The 20,323-nt window shown below is 43.4% G+C and overlaps 4 protein-coding genes across 4 annotated transcripts in view; 2 read left to right on the forward strand and 2 right to left on the reverse strand.

Moving 5' to 3' along the window:
- LOC309549119 (uncharacterized protein) overlaps window positions 1–20,323 on the reverse strand; it is a 2,919,967-nt gene that overhangs the window by 111,700 nt on the left and 2,787,944 nt on the right. The window lies entirely within an intron of this gene.
- LOC309548636 (gastrula zinc finger protein XlCGF66.1-like) overlaps window positions 1–20,323 on the reverse strand; it is a 292,938-nt gene that overhangs the window by 111,700 nt on the left and 160,915 nt on the right. The gene's annotated exons all lie outside the window — the stretch shown is intronic.
- LOC309549117 (uncharacterized protein) overlaps window positions 1–20,323 on the forward strand; it is a 4,285,597-nt gene that overhangs the window by 1,039 nt on the left and 4,264,235 nt on the right.
- On the forward strand, window positions 291–5,594 carry LOC309548632 (gastrula zinc finger protein XlCGF53.1-like; the record flags this gene model as incomplete). The annotated part of the gene is made up of 4 exons (XM_082248604.1): window positions 291–413; window positions 614–748; window positions 835–884; window positions 5,450–5,594. The coding sequence occupies exons 1-4, from the start codon at window positions 318–320 to the stop codon at window positions 5,592–5,594; spliced, it is 426 nt and encodes a 141-aa protein (XP_082104730.1). The 5' UTR covers window positions 291–317.

Raw genomic sequence — 20,323 nt, forward strand, 5'->3', positions numbered from 1 at the left:
CATTCGTTGGTGAGCACTTGTTCTTAGAGGAGTTCTGTTTCAGCTGCAAACCAGCTCAGAAACCAAACAAATCCAACAGAGAAAAGGGAAATTCTGATCTGGCAGGATAAGATGGTCCAAGGTCCTCCAAGATGTAACAAACCCGAAACAGTCCAGATTAAATGTATTCTCATGGGGACAGTAGTTCTTAAATGTCCAGCAACTCTCCTATTACCACCCTCAAATCCCCATCCTATTATTGTGACCAATACCATCCAAATAATTCTTATTTTTATTTCCCAAAATTATCCATCTACAAGGAGACCTGTATAGATCAAATGATGGCACCAATGAGGATGGAGGAGGACCGAAGTCACATGACTGAGAAGATACTAAACCTCACCCTGGAGATCATCTACCTGCTGACCGGAGAGGTGAGGAGGATTCTGGGAGGTCACATGAAATCACTCTTATCTCTATTAATAAAATACAGACCTGACCGGAGAGGTGAGGAGGATTCTGGGAGTTCACATGACATCACTCTTATCTCTATTAATAAAGTACAGACCTGACTGGAGAGGTGAGGAGGATTCTGGGACTCTAACATGATATTCTTATGGGTTCTTCAATACAGAGATTTCCTCCACTGAAGTCAGGAGATCATATGACCATCACAGTGCCTCCATGTGATTCCCTAAAACCTGAGAGACACAACATGCAGAAGATTCTAGAAGTCACCAAGAAGATGATGGAGCTGCTGACAGGAGAGGTGAGCAGTGCTGGGAATTCTGGGACATTATCCAGTAACAGACAAGGGAGGTGTCTGGATGGTGACTGTATCATTGTGTGTGTCAGGTTCCTATAAGGTGTCAGGATGTCACTGTCTATTTCTCCATGGAGTGGGAGTATTTAGAAGGACACAAGAATCTCTACAAGGACATCATGATGGACAATAGAGATGGCCTTGTGGTTCGCCCGGCGGTCGGATCGCGGCGAAATTTGCTTGTTCGCTACCCGCCAATTTTGCGAACACATGGCGTTGTTCGCGGCGGCCTTATTAGTTTACATTGGGGAGAACTTTGACCCATTACACAGCCATCAGGTGGAATGGGACAGCCAATTGAAACATTTCAGCACATGGACATGCCCCCTACCTTATAAATAGACCAGAGCTGTCGGCCATTTCACATTCTGCTTTTTGTCAGCGTAGGGAGAGGTCTGCTGTGCCAGACACAATTAGCTCTGTTAAGATCCACAAAAGTCCTTTTCAGGGCTGGTATTTCGGTATAGGTCTACTACAGTCTCTTTTGATTTTAAGGACAGGTATCCAGTCTGTGCTTTAGGGACAGTTAGAGATCGGCAGTGACACGAATCGCTGTGTTAATGTCCACAAAAGTCATTTAAAGGGCTGCAATTTATTTGGTATTGGTGTGCAGTGCACTATATAGGGGTGTAATCCACGGTATAATATACTTTGTAATATAGAAAGCATATTATAGTGGATTTGTATTGTGCACTGTGCAGCATTGTGACTGGTGTGGTGACTGAGCGTTGCTCCAGCAATACTACAAACAGTGACGAAAGCACTTTTAATGTATTATAACTAGTGTGATAGACCAGTGGCCCCCCAATACCACATATTGAAGTGGGATGTTATCTGAGTATACTTTTACAAGTGTATTTGTGTCCTGCAACAATATTGCCTCTTTTGCTGTGTTAACTCTGTTACACACAGTGCCAAACTCGCTGGCCAATTTTTTGAACAACTGGTGTGATAAACCAGTGTCCCCCCAATACCACATATTGAAGTGGGTTTTTTTTTAACAGTATACTTTTCTAAGAGTGTATTTTAGTCCTGCAAAAATTTGTCCTCTTTTGCTGTGTTAACTCTGCTACACACAGTGACAACAGTTACTGGCCAATTATTTGTAGAACTGGTGTGATAAACCTGTGGCCCCCCAATACCACAGATTGAAGCGGGGTGTTATATACCTTTTTTCAGATATACTGCGATTCTCTAGAGACTTTTGTCACAGGGTAGTTTAAAAACATGACAGGCAGAGGAAGAGGCAGACACTTACGCAGGGGTGGTAGGGGTAGGGCAGGAGCAGTAGGCCGGAGCCAAAGTGTGAAGTTGCAGAAGGTGCGTTCGATTACGTCAAAGGACGCACCAGACTTGGTTGAGTGGCTCACTCAGCCTTACTCTTCTGCACCCTCCTCATCCTCTCTATCTGCACTCTCTTCACTCTCTGCTGTTTGCACCCCCAAAAACACCAACACCACCACATACCCTCCGTTGAGTCTCTGGAATTATTTTCCGATCCATCACAAGACATTTGCAATGCGCAGCCATTGTTGGCATCAGATCAGGAAGAGGAGGTAGCAACAGTCGCCACTCAGCAGTCTGACGACAGTACCCAGATCAGCCCAAGGAGGTTGGTCCCCGCTGTTGCTGCCTACTCCGAGATATCGATTGTTAGTGGTGGGGAAGGTGACGTGGATTATGACATGTCTATGGATGTCACATGGGTGGCCACACGAGAAGAAGACATTTGCGATGCACAGCCATTGTTGGCATCGGATCAGGAAGAGGAGGTAGCAACAGCCGCCACTCAGCAGTCTGACGACAGTACCCAGATCAGCCCAAGGAGGTTGGTCCCCACTGTTGCTGCCTACTCCGAGATCTCAATTGTTAGTGGTGGGGAAGGTGACGTGGATAATGACATGTCTATGGACGTCACATGGGTGGCCACAAGAGAAGAAGAGGAGGGGAGTTCAGAGGGAGAGACGGACCGGCAGATAGGGAGGAGAGGCAGGCAGAACATGCATTGCACAAGAGGTACAAAGCAGATTGCAAATGTATCAGGAGCGAGCCATCAACCATGTATAGTCACATCTGGCGCTCTCAGGACGCCAACACATGGCTCCGCAGTGGGGGCTTTTTTTAATGTGTTGCCATCTGCAGCCTTTGCAGTCAATGCATCAGTCGCGGTAAGCCCAACACTCACCTAGGGACAACTGCCTTAAGAAGGCACCTGAACTCCCATCATCGAGCCCAGTGGGAGCAACACCGTCAGAACCCACAAAGCCACACTCCAGGCTCTCACCGTCCAACCTCTTCTACTTCTCCTCTCTCCTCACATTTGTCCTCCACTCCACCTTCCATGATGCCGTCATCACGTTGTTCTGGAAAAGGGCAGGCTTCTGTGGCCCAAATGTTGGAGCGGAAAAAAATGATGACGCCGGATAACCCTCTTGCCCAACGTTTGACTACTGGCTTGTTGGAACTGATAGCCCGCTAACTACTGCCATATCAACTGGTGGACTCGGAGGCCTTTCGTAAACTTGTGGCCATTGGAACACCACAATGGAAGGTCCCAGGCAGGAAATATTTCTCGCAGAAGGGCATTCCAGAGCTGTATGGCCATGTTCAGCGGCAAGTGAATATATCTCTGGCACACAGTGTTGGTGCCAAGATACATCTGACCACAGACACATGGTCGAGCAAACACGGCAGGGAAGGTATATCACTTTTACTGCCCACTGGGTGAACCTTCTGATGGCCGTCAAGCATGTAAACTGTGGCACCCGTGTAGATTTGGTTTTACATTGCATGCAGGCCTGCCTCTTCTTCTCCTCCTCCAACTTCATCCTCCCTCTCCTCCTCGGCTGACTCCTCCTTTTCCACTGCTACTGTCTCTTCCGCGACACCGCCCAAGATCCTCAGAACCTATTCCACATGCCAGGTGAGACTTTGCCATGCTGTGCTTTGTCTGTTGTGCTGGAACTGCACAATTTGACAGTTGGTAACGTGGTGTGTGACAACGGTGCCAATCTGCTGAGCATGCTGAAACAGGGCAAAATAACACACGTGCCATGCATGGCACACGTCCTGAACTTGGTGGTGCAGCGATTCGTTGCCAAATACCCTGGGGTCCAGGACGTCTTGCGGCAGGCCAGGAAATTCTCGGGCCATTTCAGAAGATCTTACATAGCCATGGCTCTCCATGCTGACATTCAGCGGAGACACAACCTGCCCATCAGGCGTCTTATTTGTGACTGCCCGACGCGATGGAACCCAATGTTGCATATGCTTGATAGGCTGCTCCAGCAGAAACTTGCAGTTAACGACTACCTGTACGAACTCTGCAGCAGGACAGGTTCTGGGGAGCTTGGGTTTTTTTCACCTCGCCAGTGGCTGCTCATGTGCAATGCATGCAGACTTCTGCGGCCATTTGATGAGATCACCAAACTGGTCAGTCACGGCCAGGGCGCCATCAGTGACATCGTACCTTACGCCTTCTTTCTGGAGCGTGCATTGTGTCGTGTCATTGATCAAGCCGTCGAGGAGCAGGAGCAGGAAGATGAGGAAGTCACAATGTTGGATGAATTCCCAGTGGGTGCTACTCCATCTGAGACAAGTCAACAGTAGGAGTCTGAAGAGGTGTCAGAGGAGGATGTTGCCGGGGGGGGGGATGAGGAGGAGCAAGAAGAGCATGCTTTAAACCTTTCTGGGATCCTTGGTGTTTTCCATGGATGGGGGGAGGAGAACGAGGTCGACATTATCCTGAATGATGAGCTGGAAGCAGGCCACTACACCGCTTCCAGTTTAGTGCGAATGAGGGCCTTCATGCTCCAGTGTTTTAAGGGGGACCCCCATATAAAAAGCATAAAGGCCAAGGACCAGTACTGGGTGGCAACGTACTTAGACCCCCGGTACAAACAAAAAATGGCAGAATGTTACCACAATCATAGAGGGCGGCCAAAATGCAGCACTTCCAGGCCTTGCTGCGGGAAATGCTGCATTCTGCTTTTGCGTGCGCTGGCAGAGGAATTTCCAGTCACAGAAAGACAGTTGCGGGTAGCAATCCAACAGTGCCTCCAAGAAGAGGGCGGTTTGAAGATGTCTTGGCCACTTCAGATATGAGATACATCTTTCAGCTAAACCATCGACAGCTGTACTCCGGATCCAGCATCAGGGAATGCCTAGACCGTCAGGTGTCCAACTACATCGGGTCAACGGCTCTGAGGAGTGATGAACCCCCGGACTACTGGGTGGGCACACTTGACTGCTGGCCAGAGCTTGCACAATTTGCAATGGAAATGTTGGCTTGCCCCCCCGTCCAGTGTCCTGTCCGAAAGGACATTTAGCGCAGCAGGGGGGATCGTGACCGATAAGCGCACTCGCCTAGCTCATGACAGTGTAGACTACCTCACATTTATAAAAATGAATGAGGCATGGATCTCTGTGGAATTCAACACATGTGACCAGTAGGCCATGTTTCATTGAAATTCCTCATGCCATGCCACAAATATCCACCAGACCGCCATCCATCCACAACAATTCCTGGTCCTTGTGTTCGCTAAATACAGCGGCGTAAAAGGCATTTCATGTCCATTGAATGGCAAATTTTTGGGGCCTTTCAGGGCCGACAATTATTTTTTCTGTGAATGCCTAATGTACCTTCAGAACCCGAAGTCGAGGGGAGAAGCCTAATCATAGCGGGGTGAGGACACGCTTGGAAGGAGCTGCTGAACCCTCTCTCTTAGACCCCAGACAAGCAGCAGATCTTCCCCAGCAGATGAGCGATAGTGAGAAGGCAATCACCGGATAAACCCCTCTCCCCCCTCCCCTCTCTCCGAACACAGTAAGACCGCCTCCTGAACAAGCGGCGCTCGCTGGAGCGTGACTCAGAGCGGAAGGCGGTCCCGCTCTAAGAGGCTTCCGTGGCATCAGGGAAGAGGGTGGCCATGCAGTCCAGAGCGACAGTGAATAAAGAGCTGAAGCCGAGCAAAAGGATTCGCATGACTGCATTGGTATGTGACTGTAGCTGTAAACAATGTGAGCTGAGAGGAATAACCAGGCACATATTTGGTTATATGAAGTAGCTATTGAATATTAGAAAGCCGCAAGGAGGGGAGAGAGACATTGGAAGAGGAGGGGGGGACTCTGGAGTGGAGGGAGAGATATCACCCCCAGTTACAGCATCAAATATAGCTGGAGCCGAGCAGATAAAAGTTTTGGCACTATGATGATAGTCTTTGAGGACTGAGGGGCAGTAGCAGTGAACAGCCAGGAATTTATGGTGCTTTTGAAGTTCTGTGAACAGCTGGAGGTCAATAGAGAGCTATTAAGAAGGCGAAAGAGACACCGGAGGAGGAGGGGGTGATTGGGAGTGAATGAAAATACATTATCCCCAAATATAATATTTTTCCTGACAGACTCCATGGCAGCATACGTATCGGGTTTGGCCCCGCCTCCAAACCTACCCATAGGACCTCACTCCCATAAATCTAAAGCAAGTTTGGTGCCGTATCCCCTTTGAGGGGTCTTCCCTTTTCGGGAACAAACTTGACGAGGCCATAACCCGGGCTACGGGCGGTAAGTCTGGGTTTCTTCCCCAGGATCGGCGCCAGTTCAACATCAAGAAAGGACAGCCTACTAGGAAGTTCGTTCCTGACCAGGCCAGGGAGGCTCGTTCTTATAGACCTGGTCGTGAATTCAACCGAAACTGTAGATCCAGACAGTCTTCCAGGAAGATGACGAAGAATGTCTCCTCAGGGGACCGCGAGCCCACTAAGTCTTTTTGAAGGTGGGCCCGCTCAGGCATGTCAAGTGGGTGCGCGTCTACGCTCCTTCCGTCATGTCTGGGCGGACTTGATTCAGGACTCTTGGGCCGTCAGGACGGTGTCCTCAGGCCACAAGTGGGTCTTCAAGGAGATGCCAGGCTCAAGGTTCCTGCCTACTGCCATACCATTCCTAGAAGAAAGGCGTCAAGTTTTATTTTCTTACGTCGAATCTCTTATTGTCCAAGGGGCTGTCATCTCCGTTCCAGAGTCCGAGCGAGGCCAAGGAATATACTCTCCGCTTTTTCTGGTCCAAAAGAAAAACGGATCATGGAGACCAGTCATAGATTTGACCTTTTTGAACAAATTCATAAAAAGAGAAAGGTTCAAAATGGAGACCCTGTTGTCCATACAGCAATCAGTCCAGCCGGCCGATTGGATGGTGTCCATCGACTTGAAGGACGCCTACTTTCATGTCCCTGTGGCCGAAGATTTTCAAAGGTTTCTCCGGTTCGAAGTGGGAGGATTACATCTTCAATTTATCTGTCTCCCATTCGGGCTCTCAACATCTCCACGGACCTTTTCAAAAATCTTATTGGCCGTGGTAGCACTACTGAGATTGAGAGGTATCCGACTACACCATTATTTGGACGATCTCCTCCTGTTATCCCAAGACAGAGATCAGCTATTAGTTCATCTGGAGCAGGTCGTGTCCACTCTCCAGAAGTTTGGATGGTTACTCAACGAGGAGAAGAGCCACCTGATTCCAACTCAGTCCCTGATCTACTTGGGCGCCCTGTTCGACACAGAGAAGGCGACTATCTCTCTTCCAGAGGAAAAAATAGGGACACTTCGGGACAGGATTCGCTTTGCCCTCTCATCCTCTCATCTTCTGGCACGTCAATGCCTAAAGGTGGTCGGGACTATGGTCGCAGTAGTCCCCATGGTGAAGTGGGCCCTGTGGAGGATGAGACCCTTTCAGAAGGGGTTCCTACAGCAATGGGATACTTGGCATCTGGATCAACGCACCTTCTTGACCCCTTCCATGAGAGCGAGTCTCCCCTGGTGGTTATGCAGAGACCACCTGCTGAACTGCCACTCTCTGAAGCCAGCTCCGTGGGTAGTGATCACCTCGGACGCCAGCAACATAGGCTGGGGTGCCCACTGTTTGTCGGAGGTGGCACAGGGCAGGTGGGAGTTTTCCACTTGAGGAATAGTGTCCAACATACTGGAACTCCGAGCAGCATTCCAAGCTCTTCGAGCCTTTTCTCACCTGACAAAAGACCAACCTGTCATGCTACGTCTGGACAACACCTCAGCAGTAGCATACGTCAGGAAGCAAGGGGGAACGTGCAGCTGGTCCCTATTGAGGGAAGTGGAGCCGATTATGTCCTGGGCACAAATAAATCTCTCGAATCTTTCAGCGGTTTATGTTCCAGGAGTCCAGAATGTCAAAGCAGACTTCCTGTCCAGAGTGGACCTGGACAACAACGAGTGGTCCCTTCACAGGGAAACATTCGACTGGATACTAACACTGGGGTTCTCTCCAGAGGTAGACCTCTTCGCCTCCCCCTGCAACTACAAACTGCCGAAGTACTATACAAGATTCAGAGATCCACAAGCATCAGGGATGGATGCACTCTCGGATCAGTGGAGATTCCACAGGGCATATGCCTTCCCACCAATTCCGATTGTGTTACAGTTTCTTCGGAGACTCAGGTCGGAGCCAGTGGAGATAGTGGCGGTGATTCCCTTCTGGCCAAACAGGCCATGGTTTCCCCTTCTGACGCTACTCAGTGTCCGAGACCCAATCCCGCTACCCTTCAGACCGGATCTGTTGTCCCAGGGGTCTGTACTGCATCCATGCCCGGCCCGTCTACATCTCAGGGTCTGGATGTTGAAAGGAGGAGGTTACAGGCTTTAGGCTGTCCGGAAACGGCGATTTCTACATTGCTTAGTGCTAGAAGAAACTCAACGAACAGAGTTTATCAGAGAATCTGGGAAAAAATTTCTGCACAGTTGACTACAAGGCCTGATCCTCAATCTTCCATTAAGATCCAGGACGTATTGAGCTTTCTGCAATCAGGACTGGATTTGCCGCTATCAGTGAGTTCGCTCAGAGTCCAGGTCTCGGCTATTTCCGCTTTTACAGGGATCTCCTGGGCCACTCATGCCTTAATTCGTCAATTCTTCAAAGGAGCAGTGAGAATCAGACCTCAAAGAAAACCTAGGTTTCCCAAGTGGGATCTGCCTCTAGTTCTGGATTTCCTGTCGGGTCAGATTCAAGACATGTCTGAATCTTTGACCGTAAGAGAACTTACTCTGATAACAGTATTTCTGGTAGCTGTAACCTCAGCAAAAAGAGTGTCGGAAATTGGGTCCTTTGGGGCACAAGAGCCCTTCTTAACATTCTTTCCTGACAGAGTGGTGCTCATTCCCATGCTGGATGCGAGACCAAAAAGGACTTCTGTCTTCCATGAAAACATAGAAACAGTGTTACCGACCTTTAGACAGGAAGAAGAATCTTCGGTTCATCCGCTGGATGTTGGAAAGTGTATTAAGAAATATTTGGAAGTCACTTCCTCTTTTCGAAAATCGGAAAATATTTTCGTTACCTTCTATGGTAAAAACAAAGGTTCAAGAGCCTCGACGAGATCCATTTCCTCTTGGATCATTCAGACCATCCAGTGGGCTTATAGGGCTAAGGGCTTGACCCCTCCAGCAGTAGTTACAGCTCATTCGACGTGGAGCATCTCTACCTCCTGGGCAGTATCCAGACATGTGGCTCCTGAAGTCATCTGCAGAGCAGCGTCGTGGTCCTCTATTAACACATTTTTGTCCCATTACTGTGTTGAGCCAGCGGCTCTTTCATCTGTGAATTTTGGTTTGCAAGTCCTGTCTGTTTGACAAAATGCATTAAACTTTTCTGTTCAGCACCTGCCCACCCTGTGTGTACGGCGAGTTATTTCCCGATACGTATGCTGCCATGGAGTCTGTCAGGAAAACGGAAAATTTATATCAAATACTTACCGTAATTTTCCTTTCCTGATGGACTCCATGGCAGCAGGAGTTCCCTCCCGGATTTCTGTGGAGGATAGTTACAGAACACGTGTGCTGAACAGGAGCAAAGATTTAAGGGAGTGAGGTCCTATGGGTAGGTTTGGAGGCGGGGCCAAACCCGATGCGTATGCTGCCATGGAGTCCATCAGGAAAGGAAAATTACGGTAAGTATTTGATATAAATTTTCAGTTTTTTTGCGGTATGTCAGCTGGGAAGAAACAGAAATCTAAACCCATTACCCGCTCTTCCGTGAGAATCTCAGGTGCCCCACCATTGAAATCAGCATTAAAACCCTCTGAAGAAATAAGCCATTTTTTCCCTATCTTGAAAGAACACTTGCAGAAAGATAAGCTAATTCAAATGGAAATGAATATGGCAACATCATATGTTACAGAGGGAAAAAATAAAGATAAGAGCAATATGGCAATTGAAGTTGCAATAAACGAACAACATGTGGTACAAAAAGAACCGATCGAAACGCATTCAATAAGGACTCAAGATATGGGCAAAAAAGGAGGAAAAGAGGAGGATTCGGGTATTAGAAACCTCCTCCGGGCACTCCCTACTAAATCTGACTTGGAGGACATCATAGGGAAACTTGAAGCAAAGTTCAGCAGTGAGATGCAGAAAATAAGAGGTGGGATGTCAGAACTGGAAGTTAAAACAGATACCAATGAACAGAAAATAGAAGCAATAAATCAGAGGGTCAGAAACCTTGAGAAAGAAAAAGAAACTTATTTAAATACAACATTAGCCTTGCAATTGCATTTAGAAGACATGGAAGACAGAAGCAGAAGAAATAATATAAGAATTCGAGGAATACCGGAAACAGTAGAAAGAGATCAGCTAATGGAAGGAGTTAAATGCATTCTTCATAAAATTTTGGGTGATACACCCCTTTCACCTATAGAAATAGATAGGGCACATAGAGCTCCGGGACCAAGGTTGAAGGATACCAGGAGACCACGAGATGTGATCATAAGGATCCATTTTTTTACCAAGAAAGAGGAGATCCTTAGAAAGGCCTGGACTCTAGGTCATATAGAATTCGAGGGAACCAATATCAAGATACTCCCCGATATATCCAGACCTACATTAAACCCTAGAGCTTTACTCCATCCAGTACTAGAAAAAGCCAGGCAGTTAGGTTTTAAATACCCCTGGAATTACCCCATAGCGGTTACATTTCATAAAGAGGGAACTTTCTTTACATTGAAAGAACCAAGAGATTTACCGAAATTATTCAAATATTTAGGAACTGCTGAATTTTATGTTCCAAACTGGCTGGAAATCTCCCCCATGTGGAGAGGATATAAGAGAGGAGAGGATCTAGGAATTCAAAGAGAAGAGAGAGTCTGAAAAGGAAGAGAAGGGAATATCGAGAAGATAAGAAAGAAACTAGAATCCCTGGTGCCTTGGGGGGGAGAGGGTTTTTTTTTTTTTTTTTTTAGCACCTAAAGGGTAGGAATCATATGACGGTAAAACATGGCGGACAAACTCATTATACATATCGTATAGGACTTGGACCCATTATAATCTTTTGATATAAAGAGAGGTGTACCATTCTTTTTTCTTTTTTTCTTTTTTTATTTTTTTTTTTGAACAAAATAGCACTTTTTTTTTTAAATTTTTTTTGAACAAAATAGCACTCTTTTTTTTTTACTCTTGAACAAAATAGCAATTTTTTTTTAACAAAATAGCACTCTTTTTTTTTTTTTTTGGTTTATCTCGATATGACTCAATAAGCAGAGTTAATCACTAATTCACTAGAGGGGAGGGACTTTTCCCCTCCCATTTCCCTTTTTTTTTTCTGTTATGCACTCAATAGGGTGATAATATGTGTATCTAAGAGATGGTTGAAATTAATTGGTATTTTACAATATGTGTTTATGGTTTTAGATTATATAAATTCACAAAGAGGGTAGAGGGGTTGTTGGGCTTTTTTTTTTTTTTTTTTTCGTTGTTTGTCACTTTTTCGTTGTTTGTCACTTTAGTGTTTTCAGGATTGTATCCTGAAAACACTAAAGAAGGTGATAATGTATGGGGGGAAGGAACAATTGAGTTTATTTTGGTAAATCATAGGATGAGTACAGGTAGAGTTATACACAAACTCACTAAGGGGGGAGAGGTTTTTTTTTTTTTTTTTTTCCCCTCACCTTCTATGCACTTAAGGCTCCATTCACACCTGGGCGTTTTCAGCTCCAAAAACGCTCAAAAGAAACGTTTCCAAAACGCCCAACAATTAAAACCCCATTCAATTAAATGGCCCCTGTTCACATCTGAGCGTTTTAACGCCTGAAGCAAAACGCCCAACGCTCAAAAAAGTACATGAGCTTCTTTTTGGGCAGATTACAGGCGTTTTCCATTGGTCTCTAGTCAATCTAAAAACGCCTGCACAAAAAACGCCTGTAAAACGCCTGCAAAAACGCCCATAAAAACGCCTGAAAAAAACGCCTGAAAATACGCCTGAAACAAAAACGCCCAGGTGTGAATGGAGCCTAAGAGGGTGTGAACATATGTTATTTAGGAGTGGTTTAAATTATTGTGCATATCACAGTATGAGTTATTGGTTTGGATCAGCAGAAATGCACAAAGGTGGAGGTTTTTTTTTTTTTTTGGGGGGTGGTTACCTTTAGTATAAATGCTTAAATTTCAAAAGGTAAAAAGTAGGAAAAGAAGATAATATAGATAGACAGGAAATTACGAGATTAATTTAAGTATTATATGGGGGGGGGGGTTTCCCCCACAGAGGGAGGAAGAAAGGGAGAGAGGACTTGATTTTTAAATTTTATTTTATTTTTTTTCTCTCTCTTTATCTCTCTTTTTCTCCCTGTTTTCTTCTCTCCATTGAATAAGATATGTTGTGTATCAGTGAAGGGTTCATTGATAAAGTTTTCTTTAGTCTCGGTATGATTTATAGAACCTCAAGGAAAGGAGGGTTAATTTGTAGATATTACAAGTGGGTCCTCTCTATCTCGGTTTCGGTTGTTTAAACCCCACGGAGTGGGAGGGGCGGTGGGGGGAGAAATGATTAGGAAAACAAATTTTAAGAAGGTTTGGTCTTGACGGTTAAAATGGCCATCTATAGTAAATACAGGGGAAGAAGAAAAATTGAATTAAAAGAGATTAAGTAGGGTCAAAGGAGAGAGGGAGGGGAACCTCACTCCGGGAGGGCTCTGGGCTCCACCTCCAATAGGAAAACGCTCATAAAAATAGGGAGGGAAGTGAGCGTAATATACTTAGGTATAATTTAGTTGGGAGGAATATACTCCGCAAGAGGATAATTTTCCTTTTTTAGCGGGGGAGGGGTTTTTTGTTTTTTTTTTTTGTTTCCCTTTCTTACTTCCCCCTCTTCTTTTTCTCTTTTCTCTTTTTTTTTTTTTTTCTCTTTCCTCTCCTTCTTCTCGGAGAGAATTATTCTCAAAACCAATGGCAGCTATAAAAATTGTTTCATTTAATGTGAGGGGACTTAACACCCCTGAAAAAAGACATATGCTCCTAAACGAACTTAGACGATTGCAGGCGGATATAGCGCTCATTCAGGAGACACACTTCAGAGAAGATAAAACCCCATCTTTAAGAAATAAAAACTATCCTATAGGTTATCACTCAAGTAATAAAATCTCGAAGTCAAAAGGGGCTTCCATTCTCATCTCAAATAAATTGTCTTGGGAACATGAGGAAACCTGTTTGGACCCCGAGGGGAGATTTGCCTTTGTGAAAGGACTCCTAGAGGGAGTTAAAGTTACCATTGGCTCGATTTATACACCTAATGTAAATCAAGACACCTTCCTCTCTAGAACCTTTAAGGTCCTATCGGAATTTGGAGAAGGGCAAATATTATTAGGGGGAGATTTAAACATTCCGATAAACCCTAGAATTGATACTTCCTCCGGAACGTCAGCGGTGTCCCCCAAAATGAGAAAAAAAGTAACTCAGATATTGCATAAACATCAACTGATAGATATCTGGCGTTTACAACACTTAGGAGAAAGGGACTATACATATTACTCGATAACACATAAAAAATACACCAGAATCGATCAATTCCTAGTTCCCCATAGGCAGTTACATTCAGTGATAAATACGGAGGTGGGTAACATCACATGGTCGGATCATGCTCCGATAGTGATGTGCTACTCACTTTCAGAAAAAGAGAAGCAAGTAAATAGATTTTGGAGACTGAATGAAAGCTTACTTCAGACCCCAGAGGTGAAAGAGGACGTTCAGAAAGAAATTCAATGGTACTTCCAAACAAATGATTTACCTGAATGCGAATCAGGAATCTTATGGGAGGCGCATAAAACAGTAATAAGAGGAGTTTTGATAAAACATGGATCCAGGTTAAAAAAAGAACGGAAGAAACAACTAGAAACATTGGTGAACGAGCTTCAGGAAATAGAAATAGCCCATAAACAAAAAACATCTGTAGAAGTAGAGAAGAAAGTGAATGCAGTACGTAAACAAATAACCGATTTATTGCAGTTTAAAGCCAAGGCAGATCTTCAGAGAAGCCGGAGAGTAGGATACGAGAGCGGTAATAAATGCGGGAGAATGCTAGCCAAAGCAGTCAAAGATCTGGAGATAAAAAGATATATCCCTCATATTAATTCTTCTAATGGTAAAAAAGTATTTCTGCCTAAACAAATAGCTAAAACCTTTGGAGATTTTTATTCAGCATTATATAATTTGAAAGAAGAAAACATAGAAAAAGTAAACATGGACACTTACATTAAGGAATCTAAAATGCCAACATTCCCATTGGAAATCAGGAGGGAGTTGGACTTACCGATAACCATGCTGGAGGTCCAACAAGTCATTGAGAAGATGAAGCAGGGAAAAGCTCCAGGCCCTGATGGCTTAACAATACAGTATTATAAAGTATTCTTTCCCATCTTGGGGCCGTATCTGACAAAATTATTTAATGAAATAGGCCAAAATTCAACTTTTTGTAGAGATTCGTTGGGAGCACATGTGACTGTGATACCCAAAGAAGGGAAAGATCTAACTCTTTGTGGTAGTTTTAGACCAATATCGTTGTTGAATGTGGACCTAAAGATCTTTACAAAGATTATCGCAAATAGATTAACACAACACATAAATTCACTGATACATTTAGACCAAGCCGGCTTCGTCCCTCAAAGAGAAACGAAGGATAATACCATTAAAATATTAAATTTAATACATATGGCGGAAAGTACTCATCTCCCCTGTGTAATATTAGGGACAGATGCAGAAAAAGCATTTGACCGCATTAACTGGGAGTTCATGTTTTCCATATTGAACCATATAGGAATAGATAAAATTATGTTTCAATGGATTCGAGCCATTTATTCCACACCTTGGGCTCAGGCAAAGGTTAACGGTATTTTATCAGATCCCTTTCCTATTAGAAATGGGACAAGACAGGGATGTCCTTTATCCCCTTCACTATTTGTGTTATCTTTAGAACCATTTCTATGTCGAGTGAGACAGAGTTTGGATATATCTGGAGTAGTTTGTGGGGACACGCAATATAAAGTTACTGCATATGCAGATGACCTATTGTTTACGCTCACTAGACCAGATGTATCATTGCCGAATTTATTTAAAGAATTTGAAATATATGGAAGATTATCTAATATGAAGATAAACTTCGATAAATCAGAAGCCATGGGAGTGGGAGCTCTACATTCCTACTTCCAGAGGCTGAAACAAAATTTTGGGTTTAAATGGACCGAGAGAGCGATAAAATATTTAGGTACTGTGACAGGACGTCAAATAAATGTGACAGGAAGTCAGGTAAATCTGTGAGTGTTGTCACAGATTGGAGACACAATTCACCAATTACTATAGGGTGTCGGCTGCAGAAGCCAGCAGAAATGTCTAAAGACGTTGAACAGACTTCAGCTGTTCAGAATGAGGAAATTAAGGCTTCTATAATTTGTCCAAAGAAAGTCTATGGATGGCTGCCTCCGGAAGCTGTCTCCTGAAAGCTGTGTGAGCTGGGGACAGGAGGGCAGTTAGATGTATGCCTCCTGACGCTGTGCGGGCATGGGAGAGGAATATACCTCCTGGAGCGGTGTGCGCCTGAGAAGGGGAAACTAATTAAGGCTGAAGACTTCACAAGGCGAGGACATGGACTGTTTTCTTATGTGAAGAGAAAACAAAGGAATGTTTTTCATGTGAAGGGAAAAACAAAGGAATGTTTCCTATGTGAAGAGGTCAATGAACATTTGCTATGTGAAAGTGAAAAACAATGGATGTTTCCTATGTAAAGAGAAAGTAAATGGACTTTTGATGGTTTGCTGTAGGAACAGCAAAGTCTGCCCAACAGTAGGTTGGGGACAGACTCTTAGGTAGGTTCCAGTGTGAGAAGGTAGCCGCCCACAGAGGCAAGGATTTATTTTGATGTTTTATTTTATTTTGCTGTTTTTGACGCTTGCAGTCTGGTGAAGAAAATTGCATTAATAAACCAAACTGTTGTTTGCAAGCACTTCTCGGCTATCTCTCTGTGAAAACGCACCCCCCCAAGGGGTCATCCACGCCTACCACTGAGCTAATCCCTCACAGTACATATATCCCCCTCAAGGTGAAGAGAACATATGAAAATAATTTCATTCCTCTACTGCATAGAATAAAACTGTTGTTAGAGAAATGGAACACAGGAATACATTCCTGGTTTGGTAGATCAAACTTGATAAAAATGTCGATCCTCCCGAAATTCTTATACTTATTTCAGGCTTTAACTATCAATATCCCAGTCCAATATTTTAAACAAGTTCAATCAGTGTTTATAAATTTTGTTTGGGCAAAAAAGAAACCAAGATTGTCAGTTAAATATTTAACTCTTCCAAAAAAATATGGTGGATATGGTGGTGTGGCCTTACCGGATATTCGCAGATATTATCAAGCCTCCCACTTTTGTCGCCAAATAGACTGGTGCAGACACAAGACATCTAAATTATGGATACACTTGGAACAATCTCAAACACCAATCCCTTTGAACAGGGCTGCTTGGTGTTATGATGACATACCTGGGAGCCTGAAAGGCCATCCGTTGATAGGTAACACACTAAAAATAGTCTCACAAGTTTATATAAAGGGGATGGAGAAAAACAGGGAGTCCCCTTTATTTCCCATTCTGGGAAATCCAAGGTTTCCAATGGGAATGGAAAAAGGCCCCTTTGGAGAATTAAAAGAAAGAGGTTACTTTCAAGCCTCACATTTTCTGAAAGGGAATAAGTGGCCAACACTTGAGACATTGGTGGATAAGGAGGATATTTTTGGGCTTCCGTTTTGGAGTGCCATACAGGTACATCATTATCTCAGTACATTACCACAACCCCAGAAATATGGAAGGCAGGTGACAATATTTGAAAGATATTGTTCAGAATCAGGACCATTAGCACACACTCTATCTAAAATGTATAATATATTGGTGGTTCCTATGGAACAAGTTAAATTGCCCCAACTAAGTAAATGGGAAGAAGAAATTAATTGTGTCTTTTCCTCTGAACAGCAACAACAGATAATAGACAGGGTTTTTCAGTCTTCTATTTGTACCAAAATACAAGAAACAAATTATAAAATTTTAACACGTTGGTATTATACCCCTCAGAGACTGAATAGTATCTATCCTAATACATCAGATCTGTGCTGGCGCTGTCAAGAGGAACAGGGCACAATGTTACATATTTTTTGGACTTGCTCCAAAATAAGAGAATTTTGGGAAGAAACCAGAAGAATAATGCAGAAATTTACGGAGGTAGAGATTCCATTAGACCCTGCCTTCTTTCTGTTACAATTCTCAACAATGTCAACTAAAAATTATAAAAGATCAGTTATAAGCCATTTAGCAAATGCAGCAAGATTATGTATCCCTTTGGGGTGGAAAAAAAACACTCCACTCTCTATAAGGGACTGGATAGAGAAAGTGGAGGAAATAAACAAGATGGAAGACTTGACTTTAACAGCAAATCACAATAGAGAGAGATATAGACAGATATGGGAGGGTTGGAATGTATTCATCCTCTCTGAGGAAGGGAAGGCCCTTAGGGAATAAAGAAACAGAGAAGTTAGAAATGAATGTTGTTGGCTCTGAGGAGAAGGAGAGGAAGGGTTTGTCCCCCCCCCCTTTTTTTTTTATTGATATTTTTTTTGTTTAATTTTCTTTTTTCTTTTTTTTTTCTTCTCTTTTTTTTTTTTTGTGTTTTAGTAGGGGGAAGATAAGGGAGGGAAAAAAGGGGAAGGGGGGAGGAGGGAGGGAAGGTGAGGGGAAAAAAGGGAGAAAAGGTAAGGGGGATAGAATGGGTTGGAAATAAAAAAAACGATACTCCCTAAGGATAGGGAGAAAATATGTTACCATATTTAAGAGGTGGGAGGAGAAAATAAATATTTCTCTTCTTAATATGTATTTATGTTGGTATAATAGTTTTTCTTCTGACTGATATTTTGTGAAATGTAAACCCATTCTTTTTCCTTCTAATAAAAATTAAATTTTGAATAATGTACCTCCAGCCACCAAATACTAAGTTCTTAGCTGTCAGTTAAACCCATGTGGGCTAATTTTTGGGGCCTATACAGGCCGACACTTACTTCTGTATCCTGTGAATGCGTAATGTACCTTCAGCCTCAGAATACAACGTTCTTAGCTGTCAGGTAAACGCATGTGGGCTACTTTTTGGGGCCTGGAATGACCGACACTTACTTCTTTATCCTGTGAATGCCTAATTTTTCAGACTGGAATTGAAAATCAATGAGTTTGTAAAGGTTCTGCCAAATTGTGGAATGGATGGGGACCCATTTTACAGATGTGTGAATGGCCTCTATATTTATTTGACATGTATTTACCGGCTGCTGTCAGTTCTGGCTGATTTATGAAAAAAACAAAACATTTTTTGCTGTAAAAAAAGAAAAAAAAAATTTAGGGCAACTTTTCCATTTACAATACTTCTGTAATGACATTGTCCATGTGCTGGGACTATTTGTGCACAGCTAGTATGGCTTTTGTGGCTGCAAATATGACCTAAAGTTTTTTAAAGTTCTCCTCCCATTAAAGTCAATCAGAGACGGTGGAGGGAGAATTGAAGTTGATTAGAAAACAGATAACGGACCTGTTACAATACAAAGCTAAGGCAGCTATTCAAAGGTGTCGGAAAATGAATTACGAATCTGGTAATAAATGTGGGAAATTATTGGCCAGTACAGTAAGAGAGCAGAAATTGAGGTCGTACATACCGCATATCATCACAACAGAAGGGGCCAAGAAAACGTTACCAACACAAATAACAGCAGAATTTGAGAAATATTATAATTCATTGTATAATTTAAAAAAAACCCCACCATCTCTAGAAGATATTGAAAGATATATAGATCAGTCACAGCTCCCTAAATTGATAGAGGCGGATCGGGAGGATCTAGAGAGGGAAATTACCATCGAGGAGATAAAGCAAGCACTTAAGTCTATGAAGCCTGGGAAAGCGCCGGGCCCAGATGGCCTAACGACTCAATATTATCAAACGCTGTTTCATATCCTAGGCCCATATCTAGCAAGATTATTTAATGCATCAGATATAGATGGGAAATTTTCCAGAGATACACTCACGGCCCATATATCTTTGATATTAAAAGAAGGGAAAGACCCGTCTTCATGCAGCAGTTATAGACCAATTTCTTTACTAAATGTGGATTTAAAAATATTTACTAAAATTCTCGCAAATAGACTGGCAAGGGTCCTCCCAAGCTTAGTACACTTAGATCAGGTGGGATTCATGTCATCAAGGGAAGCAAGAGACAATACTACCCGAATTCTCAACCTAATACAAGTAGTAAAGGAAAAAAAGATTCCGTGCGTAGTGTTGAGCACAGACGCAGAGAAGGCATTTGATCGGGTGGGATGGCCTTTTATGTTTGCTGTGCTCAAATATATTGGAATAGGGAAAGAGATGCTGGAAAAAATCACCAGAGTTTACACAGAGCCAACGGCTAGGGTGAAAGCTAATGGCATACTATCGCATGCCTTCCCAATCAGAAATGGCACAAGGCAGGGATGCCCATTATCGCCCTTACTTTTTGCCTTGGTTGTAGAACCTTTCCTATGTAGAATTCGACTAAATCAAGATATTGAGGGGGTAAAGATAAAAGAGAAACAATATAAAATTGCCGCTTACGCGGACGACTTACTATTTTCACTAACTAACCCAGGTATATCATTGCCGAATTTAATACAAGAGTTTAAAAAATTTGGTGCTATGTCATATTTGAAAATCAACTTTGGGAAGTCAGAAGCGATGGGAATAGGGGTACCTATTTCCCAAGTAAATGTACTGAAAAGCAGTTTTGGTTTCAAATGGAAGGAAGAGGCGGTGAGATACCTGGGGACATTCATACCAGCAAAATTAACGCGGGTGTACGATCTCAATTTCCTGCCCTTGATTGCAAAAACGAGGAATCTATTAGAACAATGGCGTAAAGGGATGCACTCATGGTTTGGTAAATGTAATTTGTTAAAGATGACAGTTTTGCCAAAATTTGTGTACTTGTTGCGAGCGTTGCCTGTCAAGATCCCCAGTGTCTTTTTCAAAGTAATACACTCTCTGTTTGTGGAATATATCTGGAATTACAAAAAACCACGAATAGCAAGACGAATTTTAATATTGCCAAAAAAAAAAGGGGGTCTAGCCTTCCCAGATATACGCGCATATTATCAGGCCACTCAAGTGGCCAGAATTTTGGA

This window comes from Pelophylax lessonae, assembly GCF_965119305.1.
Source record: "Pelophylax lessonae genome assembly, chromosome: 3".
Taxonomy (NCBI): domain Eukaryota; kingdom Metazoa; phylum Chordata; class Amphibia; order Anura; family Ranidae; genus Pelophylax; species Pelophylax lessonae.